The sequence below is a fragment of the Coccinella septempunctata genome, chromosome 2 (genome assembly GCF_907165205.1).
Source record: "Coccinella septempunctata chromosome 2, icCocSept1.1, whole genome shotgun sequence".
Lineage (NCBI taxonomy): Eukaryota > Metazoa > Arthropoda > Insecta > Coleoptera > Coccinellidae > Coccinella > Coccinella septempunctata.
The window spans coordinates 12,632,397-12,653,352 of NC_058190.1; the positions used below are offsets into that span (position 1 = coordinate 12,632,397).

The window sequence follows — 20,956 nt, forward strand, 5'->3', positions numbered from 1 at the left end:
CATTTCTAACACAAAAAGTTAGGTTTACCATTTGAAAATGTGTCCGTGAAGTTAGCACCCATTTTTTCGAAAATAAGAAAAATTTTTTTTTACATTCTTTGGTAACTCGTTAGTGAAACTATTTGGTTTCACTATTTTAGTCTGTACCTCAAAGATACTGGTAGAAAAACACCGCATTCCGCTGGGAGCTAAATTCACGGGCACCCACGGTTCGATTTTTCGTGAAAAATTAAGTACAGTCGGAAAGCTGATCGTTAGTTACTATTCGTAATACGAAAATTTTTGTTTGTAACCTGACCTATTTAGGAAAAATGACACCCTCAAAATGCGAAGTTAGCAGCCACATTTCCGAAAATGAACATAATTGTTTTGCATTCATTCGTAACTCGTTAGTAACTATTTCTAACAAAAAAAATTTTTTTTGTAACTTAACCTATCATGGAAAAATGACTGCCCCAAAATGCGAAGTTAGCACCCACTATCTCGAAAATGAAGATAATTTTTCTTGTATTCGTTCGTAACGCGTTGGTAACTATTTGTAACACAAAAATTTTTGTTTGTACCTCAAAGATAGTGCTATAAAAACACCGCATTCTGCTGAGTGCTAACTTCACGTGCACCCAATGTTCGATTCTTCGCGAAAAGAAGTACAATTGGAGGGTGGATTGTTAGCAACTATTTGTAACACAAAATTTTTTTTCAACCTAACCTATAATGGAAAAATATTACTCACACAATGTGAAGTCAGCACCCACATTTTCTAAAATTCTACATTTTTTTTTTCTATGCGGGGTTAGAACCAACTTTTTCGGAAATGAAGATAATTTTTTTTGCATTCGTTAGGTACTCGTTAGTAACTATTTCTTCAACTAAAATTTTCGTTTGTATCTCAAAAGTAATGGAAGAAAATCACAGTATTACGCTGTTTGCTAACTCAACACTCAAGAAGCACCCAAAAATGAAGAAAATTCAGTTGGAGTGTCTATCGTTAGTAATTATTCGAACCGCAAAAATTTCTGCTCGTATATAGCCTAACATACATAACAATGAGATAATTCCATTCCGAAAATATGAATATTACACCCTCATTTTAAAAAATTCTATATTTCTGTTTTGCTTCCAATAGAACTTCGTTAGTAACTATTAGTGGGACAACATTTTTTCTACCCAATCACTAATGGAAAAATTGTACACTGAAATAGTGAAGAGTGTAAGAACTAATATATTGGAAAATTCCAGATTTCGTTTTTGCCTCCGATGGTACCCTGTTACTAAATGTTCGACACAAAAAATTTTTCATTAGTTACCTATTCTGAAATTAACAAAATAACACCCCCAAAGTGCAATATCAGCATATAGGTATCTACACATTTTGGAAAATTATGAATTAGTTAGTTGCTTCCGTAAAATAAGCACTCCATCTATAACTACAAATTTGTGGTACAAATTTTTGTTTCAAGTTTTTATTTTCATTAAAATCGTCTGGGACCCGATGTTTGTGCTCGTAGTAGGTGTCTTTGTATTTGTATCGATACATATTCCACATCCAATTCATATTGTACCTCGTTGAATATGAAATTTAAATATTTCCGAGATGAATTATATTTTATATTCGATTGATCTTTGATTTTGAGCTAGCATCCAGCGAAATACTAGTTTGGGGATCACAAACGAAAATTTTGGATTCAAAAATAGTTACTAATGAAGTGCTATTGAAAGCAAAAACAAATGGAGATTTTTCGGAAATGTGGGTGCTAACTTCGCATTTTGAGGGTGAAATTTTTCCATAATAGGTTAGGTTAGGTTAGGTTACAAACAGAAATTTTTGTGGTACGAATAGTATTATAACAATGGACTTTCCAGCTGTACTTTATCATTTGCGAAAAATTGAACAGAAGGTGCCCGTAAGTTAGCACTAGCACAATGCGGTTTTTTTCTAGCACTATCTTTGGGTTACAAATAAAAAATTCTGTGTTACGAATAATTACTAACGAGTTACGATCGAATGCAAAAAAAATATCTTCTTGAAAAATTGGTGCTTATTCAGCATATTGGGGCAGTCATTTTCCCATTATAACTTTGTGTTACAAACAGTTACGAACGAATGCAAGAAAATTATCTTCACTTTTGAAAAAGTGGGAGATATTTTCGCATCTTGAGGGTGTCATTTTCCTATTGTAGGTTAGGTTACAAACAAAAATTGTTGTGTTTCAAATAGTTACTAACGATGAACTTTCCAACTCTACTTTATTTTTCGTGAAAAATGGAACAGTAAGTGCCCGTAAAGTTAGCACCCAGCGGAATGCGGTGTTTTTCTATCTGTACCTTTGAGGTTCAAACGAAAATTTTGGTGTTACAAATAGTTACTAACGAATGCAAAAAAAATTCTTCATGTTCGAAAAAGTGGGTGCTAACTTCACGGACACTTTAAAATTACTACTTCCCCTCCTTGTATAGGGGACATGAAAAGTAGAGTAATTTAAAATACAAATTAACCTGCGGTACGAGCATTTCGATACCAAATAGTAAATATTGATGATATACATTTTGTACTTCAATTTTTACCTTCTCTGTATAGAGAATCGAGAATAATTCTAAACAAGGAACCACACCCTACTTTTGTCAATTCAAAATTTCATGGATTTGAACTGCTAATTGAAGGGGGTTTAGATAAAGAGGTGAGATTTCTAGTTATTGATATTTACCACAAATAAAATGAGAGATTGGCTTTATGAAGCTGGGATAGAAAGAAAATCAACAACTATGAGTAATATTGAATTAACTTTTACTGAAAATGCCATTTATGTACCCGTTGGAAGGATATATCATCATCTAGTAATTTAAATTGTTCACTAATAAATATCAGGTATTTCGATTCATATTACTTTTTATCTGGAATGACTTCACTTCGGATATTCCCACCTCGTTTTTCCACATTTGGATTATCATATTCTTATTAGTTAGCAGTTGTGCTTCAATAATGAAGCATGGTCTGGTAGTAATTATACCTCCACTTGCATTACAATTGACAAGGTAGAAACAAGCAACTAGGAATAAATATCATAAATGAAATTATTATGTGCCTCAACGTACGAAAATGTTGATTTGTTTGAAATGAGCACGCACTCGATAAAGTGAACCTGAACAATTTTCTCAAGATCACAAAAACATCGAGTTGAAAACGAAGGCATGGGAAGAATCCACAATGTAATTTAATTTATGTTTTGAACTTTAATCATCGAGCCCGTTGAACTTTGGGGAAGGTAAATTCAGAGTCATGTCCAAAGTTAATACGATTAATGGGGTGAGTTTTTGATTCGGATATTTATATTTTTTTTTTTCCATGATAGGGCAAAAAAAAGATGATTTAATATATTGAATCAAATCACAACAGAATTATTCTCGTATTAAGTATTTCCGATACCTAATGCTTCTTTTTATAGATCACCTACATACATCAGGAAAAGTTTTTTCGAAATCAAACTATGTTGATTTCTTCTCGTTCCGTATGTAATTATGCATAATACGAATGAAATAATGCATAATTCATACCCATTCATGGTGATTGAGATACCCAGAAAAAAAGAAATATTAGCTCTCACCATTTTCGAAATTATGTTCAAACGTTTTAAAGTTCAAGCAATTTTTCACCCGATAGCAACATATCGAAGTAGGTAATCGAAAAAGGAGCTTCCGTATGAAAAAAAAAAATACTTTCGTTCTTCACATCCTCATTTCAAATTTTTGTCGTAACAGGAAATCATTTAAAGCTCATGTGGAAATCATTCATAGTTCGTTGCGGATAGAAAACTTCATTAAAAGCCTTCCCTTTCGTACATACTGCCCACATAATATTTTGCATCTTTTCCAGTTGACTTAACGAACGCACTAATAATTTTCATCTCCAGAATTTTCCAATTAGAAACTTAATTTGGAAGTGTCATCGATGGCTGTCAATCGAAACAATCAAGGAGGGCTTGTACTTGGTATAAAAGGAAGACGCTTTCTCAACTCTGCCTAGTCATTCTTCCTAGGCTCTAAGGGTGAGTTTTACTATCTGTACTCTGAACACATTGAAAGTAACATGGAAACATTAGCAGTAATTTTTTTCCTGAACAGTTTATTCCATATCTCCTAAAATATACCTAATGATATTTATCACCCATTAATCTACAATATCGATAGTTTTATAACTGTTGTATCAAAAATTACTATCCGAAAGAAAAATTTTCGATCAGGATAATTTTATTCTATGTGACGCATATTTTCATGCATAATTTGGGATCATGTTATGCACCCTATGTGAGGGGTACACCATAGTTTTATTTTAATGGAACTCTGAATGTTCGTGCCAGAAATGGATAGACCTTTGTTTGCTGAGGCTGATTTGGTTATTCATGAACACTTCTTTCATTATCTTTTCGAACTGCTATCGAAAACATTCTCTCTTCGTAGGGTTGTATTTGATGAATTATCTGAAATAAAATCGAAGTCACTAAAATAATTGAGCCTATAATTGACACGTTTTTCTTCAAGTCACACAATATCCCGAAAGTAGGAGAATTCAACCATTTTATCCCTGATATAATAAAAATTTGATGAAACTCTATGAATGACCAAACCGTCCTAAGCAATGAATTTAATTCCATTTTAGGCGCGAAAATTTAGGGTTGCTATTTCAAGAACTATCAAATACTTTCCACCTGTCGTAGAGGGTGCAAACTCTTCAATATTGTACAAGAGAATTTGCGAATTTTGTGAGTTTATTTTTTGTCACTCTGTATTGCATCGAAGTAAGAATTGTGCTTTATTCATAGATTTATCTTATGTGAACAATAATTAATTGTCATGATTTTGATTTGAAATTTGTCTCTCAAAATATCAGCCCTCTAACGTTCTTTTATAGAAAGAAGACGCCTAACAACCGAGGTTTAATACTGAGAAAACTCGAATCTGGTTTGGTTTAATGCCGAGTTTTATGAGGTGTAGGTACTTTTGAACAATTCTATAATGTCTAAAATGAATTATTATCCAAGATATGCTTAGTACTTTCTTCGGTCACACCTAAAACGAATTCAGCCCTCCAAGGTTAGAAAAGTAGATCGTTTTTCTCGTTAATGCAAATATCAAATTGTGGAATAACTATAACTGAAGGTTTTCAAAAAATTTCTTGAGTCCTTTGTTGATTTTCGAAATTTGCACTTATCACTAAATTTCCTAGATTTTGGACGCTAGGAAAGAAGAGCAAAACAAAACATTATTTTTTACCAACTAAGCGACGAGGAAAATCAATGATATTTTGAATGAGTTGACAATTAATTCCTATTCTACTTTGAATATCATTCCAATTATATTGAAGATCAGGTACTTACTGAGTATTTTTGTCACTAAAGTCTTGATCCATCTCACTTGATATTTGTAATTTGCTGAGATCAGTAGTGGTAAAACGAGAAATGAATAAGAAGCAACACACCATCCTCCAAGACTTAGTAGTAACGGCGTGTGTCCTCTGGAAAAGTAAGGCAGCAGGAAGAGAATCGATAATAGGCAGACTGAAAAACAAATGGACCTTATAAGAATAGGATTAACGATCATTCTGATATAATAATCAACTACTGCATAAAAAAGAATTTCTCATCCTAACAAAAGTCGCGAAACGCATTCAGAATCCTTCGAAAACTGTAAGTTGGTCCTAACCAAACAATCTCTGTATATAGGGCGTAAATTAATAGTTGCGAGAGAAGCAAAAATTATTTTCTCAGAAACGAGAAACCTGCAAGGAGACATTCTACTAAGGACGATTAACAATAAAAGTTCGAAAATAGTTCCAGCCTATTCGCTTAGTATACGCTTTGAACCTGTTCAAAATGAATCGAATTATCAAAATTTTTTATGGTATAATATAAACAAGGAAACTAAATTTGAGGGTGGTCCTTTCTATCCCTTACAATTATAGGGAAACACCACTAAATTTTTTTTCATTACCCTCTCGCTCCAATAAAAAGTCTACCCCAGTACATTTCTTTCAGTTTTCTGGTTTCTAAAGAAAATTAAAATTTGTTTTCAGGTGACTTATTTAGGTTGCTGTATGCAGAGGCTATTAAAGGATATATAAAAGATCCACACAATTTTTTGATAAGAAATCACCCTTTTAATTTTTTCGCAATTATTAATTTACACCCTGTCTACAGGGTATCCCACTAGTACCGACGTGATATTAAAAACATTTAATAAGGCGCACGTGAATTTTCCCTATCTGAAGATATACAGTGTGTCCAACAAGAGCACAATTGACGGACATTTTTATTTTTTGAATGAAAAACCATACAGTAGGTAGGCTATGTTTTATAATGAAAAAGATAAAATTTTGTATCAGTCACAGCTGATATTCATAAGTCATAAGTATTGTCGGGTGTTATGTCTGAATTAATTCTCCTTTTCATGTTTTCTGATTCTCAGGAACATTCGGCATGTTTCTGTGTACTCCTCCTAATTTTCAGTTCAATAATTTTCGAAATACTTAAAGCTTATATAAAGAACAAATCATGTTCAATAATTTCTCGTCCTGTTATAGAATATACGATTAAATTTTTCAACCTAATTTCGGGACACCCTGCAGGTAATGTTGACTAATTTTATTGGTTCATATCTAGCTGGATGTAATGAATTTCGGAGTGAATTGTCTTTTCGAGGTAGAACTCTTGAAACATGAAACTTTTGACCCTATATGTCTACTTTTGTATGTTCGTGAATATTATTGAGCTATTTTTGAGTTAGTTCATGTTGGCTTTCTCGGCGATTGTCTGATATTGTTTTGTATTATACGGATTCAAATTAATCATTTTTGTGTCGACTACGCTTGATAAATACAGGGTGTATTTAAAGGTGTGGCTTTTTTCTAATAGAAGGTAAAACTGGTGAAAATAAAGCGTTTCACCAAAAATCACCTATACTAAATACCAAACTTTCAAAATGACAAAGTTGAGAAAAATTAAAAAAATATTAGGTAGGTAGTGAAATAGATCCTTATACGGCTCTAGATCAGTTGTTAACTGAAACAATAGGAAAAAACTAACAAATTTAAACTGACTCAAGCATGTGGTTTGATAAATCAAACCAATATCCTAAAGGATATTGGTACGTTCAATTTGTACGTAGGAATGAAAATGGAAACTTAGGATTGTCGAACTATTCTCATTATTTAATAACTTAAACGATTTTATGAAATGGGTCATTCCAACAGTCTGACCAACTGACAGAAAAAGGTTTGGACACAAGTATAAAAAAATAGAATCTTAGTTCAAAATCTCACCAATAAAATTCGTCTGAATTTTTCACAATTCTTTCCACAATGTTCATCACAATATTCTTCCTGTTCGAACCCTCCATCAATCGTCGTACAAAATGGGGTAACAATAATAGCACTTTTTCAACATGAGCACTTTCAATAAACTGTCTCAATCTTCTTTTCAACCCAAATTGCACGATACGACCATTTTTTCTAAATGCCCTGATGCAACTAATCAGATAGAGTCGGATGTACTGAACCATTCATTGTCCAGCTATTTGTATTTGTTCTGTTTCGTTTTCCCAATGCTGGACATTCCATACTTTCGTAGTTGAAATTTAATGAAACTTTGTCGAAATTCTAGGGGTTGTAGCTCATTTATCTTGAATATTTCATAAAGACAATTTTTGGTGACATTATTTATTTTGATGACTACAATAATTTGCTATCATTCACAAAAAAATTCAAGTTAGAGAAAAAAATCTCGTATAAAACATATTTTCATTTATTTTTTGTTGGGAGATTCAAGTTTTTAATGATGAAATTTCAAATACACACACGAGCAACGTGTCGGAATGTGGCCTAGTATTTGAGTTTTATTGATAAGGGCACTATAGGGTCTTTAACAAATTAATGTTACATCGCAGTTTTATTTGAATTAATTTGTACTGCCCATTGACCAGACAGTTCCGAACTAAATATCACCATAATTTCAAATTGTCGCTCACAGCGTGATGTCCAAATCATTCCATGTATAAAAGATCTTACCTGTTTCTGCTATCTTTTCATCCCGCTCCTCAGGATCGATTTTCGCGATATTATGGAGACTTCGTAAACGACCACGCACTCTCGTTATCATTCCCATATTTCGATACAGCAATGAATACACTTTCAACTACAACTAACGTTAGGCCTCTCGAAAAAATTTTCTCAATGTTAAACACAGGAAGATATAAAGTTAGAATGCACTGAGTACCTTGTTTACAAAAGTCGAATTTTATTCATGTTTTGCCGAGAAATTCCCTCCTTTCCAAAAAACTTTTCCCACTCTCCAATTGTGCGTCAGAAATTTAATGTTGGCAAGCGAAACTCCACGTAGTCCGTTTTCTCATTCTAAATTTAAAACGAGTGTAAACATATTTTCCATTGAAGCTATTGAACGACTGTCTGATGACCCCCTAAATATATGGACGTGCATATTGGGTCTCGACTCAATGCACCCCGAATTCCACTAGAATGGCTTTAATTTCATTATTACTTTTCTTAGAAATAAGTTCGTCTATTTTTACGCGCTTGTTGTTGGGTATTATCATTTCGCCCAAATGAATTTTGTGTTGAAAATAGCGTCGAACGATTGGGCTGGACTCATTGATGAAACTCTCATGGTCAAATTCAATTTTATTCGTCCAGGCGATGTGAAATTCTTCAACTTTCCAAAGGAAAGAGCTAGATAAGTACTTGAAAGAAATTCACAGAGTAGGTGGAGATATTTTTACCGGCTGAGTTCGTTAAGTAAAATATTTCTCCAGACGATCAAAAGTTATACATAGGCTTCAATTGGATTGAAGTTATCAATCAGTTTTAAGTATGGATGAAAAGTCTTATGCAAGAAGGCGTCTGGATCGTATCGCTATAAAAGAAAGATTCTGTAGCTTGACCTATCCACCAGATGACTCCCCAAATTGTGCACGAACCTTGAAAAGTAATTTTTCAGCGAATTAGCAATTCGACATCGAGTTAATTGACCGCTTTGGTTATGGATAATAATATGAGATGATTTAATTTCTGGCGTTCCATCAGTGCCTTTTTCGTCTTGCATAAAGGTCTGAAAGAAATTTCACCTTTCTATGAATATCGATGAAAATATTTTATTAAAGGTATTATTGAGTCGTATAATTTTTTTCACGTAGTCTATCAAAGGTTTTACTATACTTTGGCAAGAGCCCATCAAAATTCCAGAATCACGGTTACAGTCCTATATTTGAACTTTCACATTTTTCGACTATGAAGATTTGTAATAGTCTTGTACTAAAATAACCAGAGGAGGTGTTACAGTGTAGCAAGCAAAAACTCTAGGTGTGATCTTTTAATCGACGCTATATGTTTTGAGCTCTATGAGCCCATTTTCAGGAGTCCAAATCAGACAAAATGAAGCTGAAATAAAATAGAACTTCTTGAAACAGTTGGTTCATAAAATAAAACAACAAACATAAGACAAATGACAAAAATGGTTATGAAAGGCAGAATGAAAGAGAATACTAATACACCTATCACCGAAAACTATTGAAACTAAACCGATAAAATACTTTTATGTTCGACTGCATCATAAACACTTTATTTATGATTTCGTTTAGTGCCCATAATTGACTACTTTATTGGACACCACTTTATTGGACTCAACTGTCACTATTCTGTCAAATAAATATACAAGATGCAAACGACTTTATTCAAGGAAGAAGAATTGAACTTAGACCTAAAAACAAATTTAAGAATTACTATTCTAAGCATTAGTGTGGTAGTGAATATTGAAAACACATTCAATGTTATTATAAAAATGCATGCCTGAAGAAGTCGAGCTCGAAGTGGAAGCACAGTTTTCGATCTGCAATACTTTTGATGCAACTTCTTCCTGGCCCAATATTCTGGTAGCAACACTTATTTTAGTACTTTCCGATTCATCTATGTATTCCATAGCGAAGAACTTTTGTGAGCTTTCAGTTCACTATTGAAGTAAGCCAGAATACTGTCTTCTGTCGATTTTACAATTTTCTTCGTTTTACACCACTCGTTATAGGCCGCATACATATTTTCATAAGCACTTTTAGATTTAGTGGGTAAGAGAGATTCTTTGGCGTTTCGACTAAATTTTCTACGCTTTCCACTTGCCCAAGTTATTGGCCTCGCTCGCTTTGCTCGCTCTGCCATAAACTTTTGGACTCGTCCATAAAGACCTAATTTATGTACTTGTTACATAAATAGCTAATATATCAATGTTCCATAGGAATTCATGAATAGAAAAATGAAAACGTCATATTATTGTACGCAAAATTTCAGGACGCTTATGAGTATTAATTCCAATCCAATTATATCGAAAAATATGCCAGGTTACTTTCAGGTATCAACAAGTTAGAAAATGGCATCAAAAATATTCATATGTTGTCAACAAAGATTTATAGAATGGAAAGATAGGAAACGCCCTCATATCTCTAGTACTGAAAACCGACTACGTTTTGGTCAGTGGAGACACGTTTGACAATGAGATGGCGCTGAAAATGTTCTGTCAATACCGAAAAACTGTTCAATAACAGTTTTCTGTTTTATAATTGAGGGGCGCGAAATCCGAATTCCCAACAGAGACTTTGTTGAAGCCAGAAAACAAACATCCTGAACGACAAAACAAAAGTATGTTTTGGGATCAGGTTGTTAGTTTTCACCTGAAAATTGGTTGGAATCAATTGATATCAATGAAATATGGTGTTGGATGCGCTATATTTTTATTTGCACTTCCGTAAATATTCAAATTGGTGTTCTGCTATACGTCAAAGGTGTTATTTCTGTGCAGTACGTTGTTTTGAATTATTCAACTTAGTTGAATATATGTTAGAAATTAATATGAACCAATATTCACTATAACCATTATAGCATACGCATATCAGTTCTTTACATATTTCTTTCATTATGCTTTTTTTATGATTTCTTCCTGATATGGTCTCTTTATTACACATTATACAAATTGATTAATGAATGAACAAAACACTTACAGCAGGTTTCATAAAACTTAGACTTTCCAAACAACCTTTCAACACTCACTAGATTCCCAAATCGATTCCCAATTGAGAATCATTGAATGGACCTATAAGGGTCATAATTTCCCCTAAATTTGCTCTTCATGGAAGGAATGCTTTCTGCTTACAACAATTTACGTGGATGAACAGACAATGTTCACTGCATATGATGTACTCAGTAGTGTTTGCTGAAGTCATTGTCATAACAGAGCACTGAAAAATCAATCAATGAATGACCGAGTCACATGTTTCGAGTATTAATACTTACGTTTTCATTTTCCTTAGTGTAAGAAGCTTGATTTCGGAAATTTCTTTTTATTATTTGATCCACAGTTTTTCACCATGCAATAATTTTCGATGGATTTTTTTTTTGGATTTCCAACAAGAAATTAGACGAAAAAATTTAATAATCAGCAACTAGAACGAGCTAGATAAACAAAGAGCGGTACGAGAATCAAAACATTCGAAACCTGTTTGATCAAAATGGCCGTCTAAAATCTTACAAAATTTAATATATTTCTGCTAATGGCCTAAAATTAATATTTTAACCAGTCTTAGCGTCTTAATAACACGTTTGACACACAGATGGCGCTCCCATTTCTTTAGTCGCTTCGTTTCCGATCTCTCTACTTTATCATCTTTGGTCGTCAAAAGAACATTTTTTACCTGATCTCTAGATTTTACATTGATGTATATAGGACCTTCCACACACGTTCACTTGAGCACCGTAAAGCAACCCGATGCAGATTCGGCAGCACTTATGGCCGTATCGGCGTTGGTTTATGATTATGAAAGGACATGACATTCTTCAGACGATCGGAATTTCAACGTGCAGTCATATAGTATGCATGCAGAACGGCGTATATTCATCATTTCCGACGCCCATAGTTTGTTTATCATTTCGAAATTAATACCGATGTATAACTACATTCCGAAAAATGCAAATTATTAATTCCTTCAGAAGACGCCCTATAATAATTCTTCAACCGAATAGTCTGAAAGGAGTTTAAAAGGCCACCAAAAGTACCATCGGACTTCTTATCGAAGCGTTTGGAAGCTCCCATTGAATGTAATTCCGTACATCGGGTACAAACCTGACAGGTGAAACAGGATGGTGTGAAAATAGTCTAACAAAACAACTAGCAAATAACTAACAGTATAATCATTATTTAGTACAAGTTTTTCATTCTGATACCCTACTGATGAATCTATATTTTACTCTTGATATCTTATATCACAATATTTTGCTATTCAAAGGTTCCATTCTTGATAATTGACTTCATAATATATTTATGTTATCGACTGAGCAGACCAATACACTAGTCGTTGATGGGTAAAAATTCCGCAAACTTTGCAAGCCACACTTTATTGTAACTGATCATTAATTAATAGTGGAAATAAAGTAGTGATAATGAAATGAAAATATTGCGATGTGCAGAATCAGCCGAAATTTGGCGATAAGGTACCGGATATTTGAATAACATCTAGAGTATTTCGTGATCTCCAGGAATGAACCCGTGTTAAGTGAAAGTATAATATTTTGAAACAAAATATCTTTTCAGTGAAAAAGAAAGCTAGGATTATCTGTTTGGAAGAGGGAATTTCGTTGTTGAAAAGTCGAATTCCCCAATTTCATATCCCTAGCTTCCAAAGATAACCCCAGGATATTTCAAAGGTCTATTCAATCTTGATATGCATTTGCCCCTACACTTCTATTGAAAACAATAATGTTTATCTATATATTAGAAATCGTTGATTATTTATATTTTGATAAAATAATCTTTAAAAATTGAATCACCTGTGTTAACTAATGAAGAATCATACTTTACCTCAATTGACTCTTGTTATTTTTGATTCCTTCCTCGAAGAAATCACAACTTCAGTTTTATGTACATATAGATAAACCACTTTTTTGATGACGAAATCAGTAGCTGTCGAGCATAAGCTGCAGTTCTCCTCGCTCCATATGAGAAGCTTCGCTGGCAGTTTGATGAATTTATTGAATAAGCATATCATTTTTCATCAGAACAAATTTTCGATGATAATAGAAGTAACATCAACTGTTGCTTATAAGATTTTTGAAATTTCACATGTAAATACATAAATATCAGTATTAGCCAAACTTCGAATTTTTTAGGAAAAAGGTTATCCAAATAGCAGAAGTACGAGTTGGTACGCAAATAAATCTAAAAACATGATTGTTTTGTTTAGGTTATGCCAACCATATCGAATACGCAGTAAATATCATCAAACATCTACCGATAAAAACCAAAAAGGATGAAAACAACTCAAGTTAACATTGTACACACATTTGCGATAAGCAGAACAATATTTTTTACTTAGGTCATTCTCACATAACTCAAAACATTTATAGATATCTATGAAATTGAACACCTACATATCGCATCTGAACATAGGATAATTTGCATCTAATTGTTATTTCATTGTTGAATAAAAAACATAATGGTAGGCAGAAACAATTCTTTTTTACAGGTACCCTATCTGCCATTTCGTCATTCCAAAAAAGGCCAAACAATTGTAATATAAAATTTTTTTATAATGGTGCATTCATTGGAGGGTTCATTCAGCTATTTCCATAATTTCGGGATATTCTCTCCAACTAAAAAAAAATAAGAGAATCACTGAAGAGTGGTGACGCATTCATTCATTTATGTTTATTTTCTTCCATTCATGTAAATACAAATGGGCGTCGCGCGGTAAGTGCAGGAGGGATCAGCACCCTCCTAAGAGTAGTTCATTTTTAAAGAACGTACAAAGAGATATCAAGATGTATACAGTATGTACATAAAGTATGAAATAAATTTATTTTCTCGCACTGGGATAAAAAAAAATGAAGGAACACGTCGATTTACTTTTTGAGAGGGGCACATTTTAGGCATTTAACCTTGCCTCTAGCTTCACCCCCTGAGCGGTGGTGAGTGCCACCCCTAGTTTTTGTAATGGGAAGGGGGGTCGAATGATACCTCATTTTAAAGGTATCTCGCTCCAGATTATAGCCCCTAAAGAAGATAACACTAGCAATGATCCTTTTTCATATTTCAAATGGTTATCGTTCCATTTGATTTTTCATTCTACTGAAAATTCTAAATCTTTTTTATCTGATCTACCTCAACCTAGGTTTGACGTGATAGTGACATGAGAAGTAGTTAGAAGACCAAACTTATTCTAAATATTCTGTCCTGCGTTTGGCACGATATATTTTCTGTAATTTTTGTTTTGTTCTTCTATAGCTGGAAGTTAGTGTTCAATATTTTTACTTCCTTGATCGGTAATCCATATATTCTTTTCAAAGAATTCTGGATTCTATTTCTGTCGACAATAGCTTTTTAAACGTCAAACCCAGGCACCAAGTATATTAGATGAAAAATATTCAGAATTTTCGGGGAAATGTAAAGATCGACAAAAAAAATTGGATACACTTTTGAAACGAGAAAAATAGGATTATGTATATAGTTTCTGCTAGACCCTGTATATGATAATGTGTAATAAGGCTCTTTGAAAATTTCGTAATGTACTATGAAACTTTAGTACAAAACTTTTTCCTACACTTTGTCACAAAAAGTTAAAGGTGGAGGAGCATCAGAGATCAATCAAACTCCACAAAATCGTGTGAAAAATATTATTACAAAAAGGTAATTCATATTCATAAAAAAATCTCTAGTGAACATATATAAGGAAATTCGTCTGTGTTGAATGAGTTCGATCGGAGAATATATGAATCATGTTAGTGCAGATTTTATCTTCCCACAGCAATATGCCATAATGTCTGAAAATCCGCGTGTTTCAGTAGATTAATCTCAGGATGCTAAAAATTGGACTTTTCTCAAGGCCAAAACAAAGATAACGAACGAAAATATACAGAGATCATTGAAGTCATCAGTATTTGATATAAGAATTAATTTATGCGGAAAATTGGATACCTATCTACCAATTGAAAAGAAATTTTCAGATACAACCGAATTTTTTGAATCGTATGAGGTCGTTAATTACAATTCCCGCACAAGTAGCTGTGAATCTACATCTGATAAGATAATAAGAGTAAAAATTTTGAAAAAATTTCGTGAAAGGAAGTTTTATAATTTTACTGCTAGACAAAGCTGCAATATTTCTTCTGAGCATCTTTCGACCTGAAGTTAACAAATTTTTTTCAATATTCAGTCAATTCAGATAATAAGCAGGCTATCCAAAATTAGGCGCTCCCTGAAATCATCACGAAAATTATAAAACTTGGGGAAAAATCTTCAAGAGCCCTCGATCTCTTTTATCGAAAAAATTATATATCAGAAAGTGGATCATAGATATCTTCTTCATTTGTTCTTTAGTTACAGAGCATTTCTGAAAAAATATTGCGCTATATCTTGGTTTATGTTTGAGAAGTACTGGTGATTTTTAGAGTAGATACCTTATATTTTTCAAATGTCGTTACCGATATTTTGTTTTTCGACTTCATTCAGGACATGGGACACCTTAAGTATATACAGGGTGAGTTTTGCACGTACAATTATTTTAACGCTAGATTTTTTGGGGGTCTGTTGAAAAACCATATAAAAATAGTATTTTTAGTCCTCACAAACTGTTTTATCGAATGAAATGAATTTCGGAATATATGCAGTTTTTCAATTGTTTGATTAATCATTTTCGAATACAAGATATCAGCCACGTCTTCCAGTTTCCTTATTTTATTATGACCATTACGTACCATCAAAATACCAAAAACTCAAAGAACCCAAGTTTTGAAACTAAGTTTCGTCATTCTTATTGAATGCATATATTTTGTGTGATTTGCTTTGTATCCATTTCTCCGATACCCATCGCTTGTATTTTTTTTTTGGTACGGAACATTTCGACAGTAAAATAAATTAGAGTAGTCACAAATACTGAACAGATCACTGAAAACAATTTATTCAATAAAATATCACACTCCTTGCAACTACTGAATTGTCATAAACCTAATCAGGACACCTGAGAAGTTCATCAAATGAAGCATTTTTTGGACAATTTCAGCTTCATTCGAAATGGACCGAAATAATTTTCTTTCACCCTTCCATAATAAAACATTTTATGTGATAAAGTAGTAGAATCCGATAAGAATATTTCGTTACTTATATAACTCCCGACAAAAATAGCTTTTCTTGATTACATAATTGATAATTTACTCCTTTCAGTGTCACCAAAATATGTTCCGGATTGACAAAATAACACACTATTTAACCAGTATTGTTCCGACATGACCTCATCGTTGTCCCCTTTAATCTCTTATTTGAATAGAAAGTTCGATAACTTTAGGTCCTGCTGAGAACTTATTTTCTGTTCTTTTCTCTCAATATCGAAACCTCAAACAAGTACGAAAGTAATCTATGTAGAATACCAATTGGATTTCTACAATTTGATCATGATAGACTGAAAATTTCACAGAAGTTAATAACATGAAATCGAACTGTAAAAAAATATTTTTTAAGGGTGGACTCGATTGTGTCTGTAATTATGAATTATTTTAGTCATTCCAGTGTTGTATTTTAGCCCAAATTATTTAGTATATTTGCAATGTGCATAATTCGGGTATTCTAAAAAAGACAAGGTAATGTATTCCTGAATATACAATGAAGAGCTGATGAAACGTCCAGGCAAAGTATTTATATATCATACTTCGCCTATGAATTACATGTATATCTAGAATGTGACTCAAATTTGATAATACCTTTTTGGATGAGCTTGAATTCTACCTGACATTCATTATTGTGGGGGAAAACACAAAATAAGTTTCACTCAAAAACAAAAATTGAATTTAGTCCTTGTTTATAGATATAATGCATCTAAGTAAATTATCTATACAGGGTGTTTCCTAATTGAATGTCAATACTTATAGGGATGATTTTTGGGCCCATTTAAAAAAAAAATTATATGAACATATGTCCTAAACGTATTACCTTTTGAGATACAGGGTAGTAAAGTTTTCAAAAATAAATCATTTATCATCAATAACTACAATATCACTTCAAATATTTTAATGAATTTGTCAAACATGTATACTATTAATCAGGAGGCATTTTTTAATGTATCACTTTTTTCTTAATTTCCACCAGTGGCGTTCGTACGTAATTTGACCTACCTATTTTGGCAGACATTGTTTTACGCCACAGATTTCTCCTGAAATAAAAATTATTTCAGAAATTCCCAATCATTCCTTACCAAAGTTGATCACTTGAATTTTTTCAATCCAATTCACGGTTTCCGCTTGAAAAAATAAAAACCGTTTCTCTGCATAATCATAACAATATCGTTGATGCATACATATGACGATATCACCATGCAGATACATACGTACCTAGATTTAATTTTTTTAGATGAAACATGTGCGTCAGACTAAAAGAATTCAAGAGATCAAATTTGCTCATAGTTGAATAGAGTCAGTGGCGTGCCACTGACTGTCTAAATAATACCACCCTGTATTTCAACGGGTTTTTTTCTTAAAATTGAATATTGATATTCAATTAGGAAACACCCTGTAGAGTGACTGTAAAAAAAAACACTCTCTGTTTGTTTAAAATTCAACTACAAAAATCAATCGTTATGGCACTCTTTCTATACCTGACTATTATGAAATTATAATAAAATTGTGAAATTTTAAATTTTTGTTTTATCATCGTAAGTGACGTAATATATCTTGCTCTTATTGCTCCCACACAGTAGCAAAAAGTTTTGTCCAAAAACCTTGAAATCAAAAAGAGGAAATATTGCGCAAAAAGGAGGGGAAGAACATATTGTCAGAGTAATATCGGTACATTTTAACATAATTTGTAATTCGATTTTTATTAGTGGGAGATAATAAAAATATAATCTCGAATGCTCGAGCAAGAAATAAGAGTTCACTATATATTTGAAGATTGCTGCTATCCCACTAATAAAAATCGGTATGGTACATTTCAACTATAAGATCATGAATTTGACTCATAACTCATAATCTAGCATAAAACTGGATTTAGAAAATTGCGTCCATTAATTCAATACATTGAAACAATAATGTTTTTCCTTTGCTTTTTTATTCTTTGACCCACTTCTTCTGAAAGTACACATTTGACTTCACGCTCTGGAAAACAAAATTGCAGAAGACTTTTCAACATCCTATAAAATTTTTTCGGCAGAATGTTTGCTAGTGTGAGGAGCCTTCCTCAAAGGTATCGAATATTTAACAAAGTGAAGAATTCTGTAACATTATAAATAAGCTCTACTGTCTACTCAAATTATATAAATGATTATTAATTTATTCTGACATGGTAAAGAGCTTTTTGCCGCATTGACTGCAGCTCAAAGTATGGAATTATTTATATTTATTCCTTACGTATCTGTAGGTAGTGTGTGGAATATTGGATAATAAAAAATGCCACTAACAGATTTGAATTTCGGTAGTACGAAATACATCAAGATTATGATAAATTATTATTAGTCAAAGCTCCAGCGACATGCAGGGTTTTCATGCGACAAAATTCAGGAGGTGAATGCTCGTATAAAATTAAGATGGGTCTTTGCTATAACAAAATTTACCTCTTTTCGAGATATCACCCTTTAAAGGTGGTTTTCATTTTTTTCTAGAATTCCAGTAAAGCTAGAAATTCAGTAATTTTCGTGCACTCGCAGAGAACTAGCGGGTATTTTTTCAATATTCCTTTTACATTATACGGGGGTGAAATTAACATCCCTTACATTATCTCATATCAAAAGTTTTTTCGAGATAAAGTTTCATGAATTAAAATTATAAATTTAAATTCTGGTTTCGTTTCAATTTTTTTTTCCAAAACCAATAGCTAAAGAGAAGAACCATATTTCATAATCATTGGAATAAATTGAGTGGAAAACAGTGAAGATGTAAAATGTGGAAGGATCAATAATGAATGCTAGAAATGACGACCTCTACCTTTTTTTTAATCACAAAGTTTTGGAAAAATAGGCTGCTGTAACCGTGTTTACTTAAGGAATAGGGGTGATTTGAAATTTTGTTATATAGGAAAGACCCTTCTTGATTTCATACGAGCAATCACCTCCTGAATTTTGTCGCATGAATTTAGGAACACCCTGTATGTCTAATATAGCTGATGCGAAATATTCCGTCTATTTCTGCATTTGCCACATGACTTTCAAATTCGTAACAAGTATTCATTAATGTCATATCCTTTATGAGTTATAATACTCGTAGTAATTTTCATGGGGTGAAGATTGATGAACATAAAAATCGTCATTCAAAATAAAACAACAAGCTCCATCTTATGATATACAAATGTTATACCAAATGTTATCCCGTGAAAACTGACCTGTTTCAGCGTTTTCCGGAGAAATTGATAGGTACATACTTACGGAAATATCTGGCAGGACTGTTTTATGTGGGCCATCAAGTATGAGCATTCCATAAATTTCATTGAAAAATTTTTCCCACATACTTATGTGAAAAAAGTGTCAGAGTTAGTGATTTACAGTACCATCTGCACATAATCAGAAATTATCAGTCCTAAAAATTATCATTATCATTTGGTATTCCACTTATCTCTAGTATTAACATCTGTTTGACCTTGAGTATTCAACTCAAATAAATACTCAATGGTTGTATATAGTGAGTCAAAAATATTGCACGAAAGTTATACCTACATTCGGTATACAATATTTGTTGAAAAAATTGTCGAAGAGCTAAATTTTTTTTCAAATAGTGCAACTTTTTTCGAGTATGATTGGTTTTTCATGCAAACGAGATGTTTGGAGTAGTTCAGTTTTTTTGAATTTTGGTTATCTGCGACTATCAAGGACCTTTCCACAGTAGGGAGATGTTTCAGACTCGATTGGAGAGAAATCATACACCTATTACTCCAATGCTTCGCCTTGTATATTTTTGAATTCCAGTTTTCAAAAAATAGGAATAGAAACGTTTCCTTCATCTATTGTTGAAAGCCTCACACTGTATTATTTCAGTATATCACTTTTCATCTCGTTCAAAATGCTGTTCTTCTTCATACACGTTTAATGTCGAGTTATCATTTCAGTACAATTATAGTAATTCATTGAATATATCAAACAAGATAAATCATTGTTTAGGGAACTAATGGTCTCTTACCTTGCAACAATGAGCAAAACCATAATTACCATGAGCTGAAGTTCAGGATACTTTAAGTATGGTGATCTTGTAATCACCGTTATTTATTTCACATTGCCCTATTATTAATTATTATTTGATGAGTACGAAAAATGATACAAGTGAATGATAAAAACTTCATCAAGGCTTTCTTACGTACCTTCTCTAATTAAACAACCCGAAGAAATACCGATCACAGCCACAGTGTTGAAGTAGTTTTGGTGAGCAGATGTAGAGGTAATAAAAGAATCATATATCTACCTTCTTAAAACGTTCTGATCTAGGTCATTAAAATTCATAAATCCATACAGAACCCTTCATTATTGGTATTTTTGGCTTGAACTTGTTTTCTTTCAACATTTTGAATTATGTTATTATGTATTAGATATTTTGCCAATTTTTTCTCTGGAGGATAATGTTTTCGAAAATTAGGTTAGACCAGTGTCATTAACATATTTTCTATAGCCTCTTTGACGACAAGTGAAGTGGAAATGAGGATGCTAGTTTTTGCATTCATATCTTGAATTTATGTAACCTATCTTGATAAAAATCAATTCTCAAACTGAAGACTAAATTATGCTTTTTTCACTGTAATGAAATATAATAATAATAATAAACTAAATTAATGATAAAATAAATCACTGTTTAATAGACTGAGGCAAAGTCTTGCTAGTGCTACTCCATTAAACCTCAGGATACAAATAAACTCTTACCAAATAACGAGAAATACAATTATTTTGCTATCTC

At 32.6% G+C, this 20,956-nt stretch overlaps 2 protein-coding genes across 3 annotated transcripts in view; one reads left to right on the forward strand and one right to left on the reverse strand.

Annotated features, from left to right (window-relative positions):
- The window catches only part of LOC123307398, a 48,285-nt gene extending 40,018 nt beyond the window's left edge, over positions 1 to 8,267 (reverse strand). The window contains exons 1-2 of the mRNA XM_044889683.1: positions 8,057 to 8,267; positions 5,373 to 5,552 (exon numbers count right to left, since the gene is read on the reverse strand). Coding sequence (XP_044745618.1) covers positions 5,373 to 5,552; positions 8,057 to 8,153 — 277 coding nt within the window. The 5' untranslated portion in view covers positions 8,154 to 8,267. The remainder of the gene's footprint in view (positions 1 to 5,372; positions 5,553 to 8,056) is intronic.
- Positions 3,127 to 20,956, forward strand: part of LOC123307400 (neuroparsin-A-like) — a 32,429-nt gene continuing 14,599 nt past the window's right edge. Inside the window, exons 1-2 of one of the 2 annotated variants that reach the window (XM_044889686.1) lie at positions 3,127 to 3,304; positions 3,909 to 4,043. The gene's annotated coding sequence lies outside the window, so the exon portion shown is untranslated. Of the gene's footprint in view, positions 3,305 to 3,820; positions 4,044 to 20,956 lie in introns of those variants that run through there. The other variant, XM_044889687.1, reaches the window with a different exon arrangement.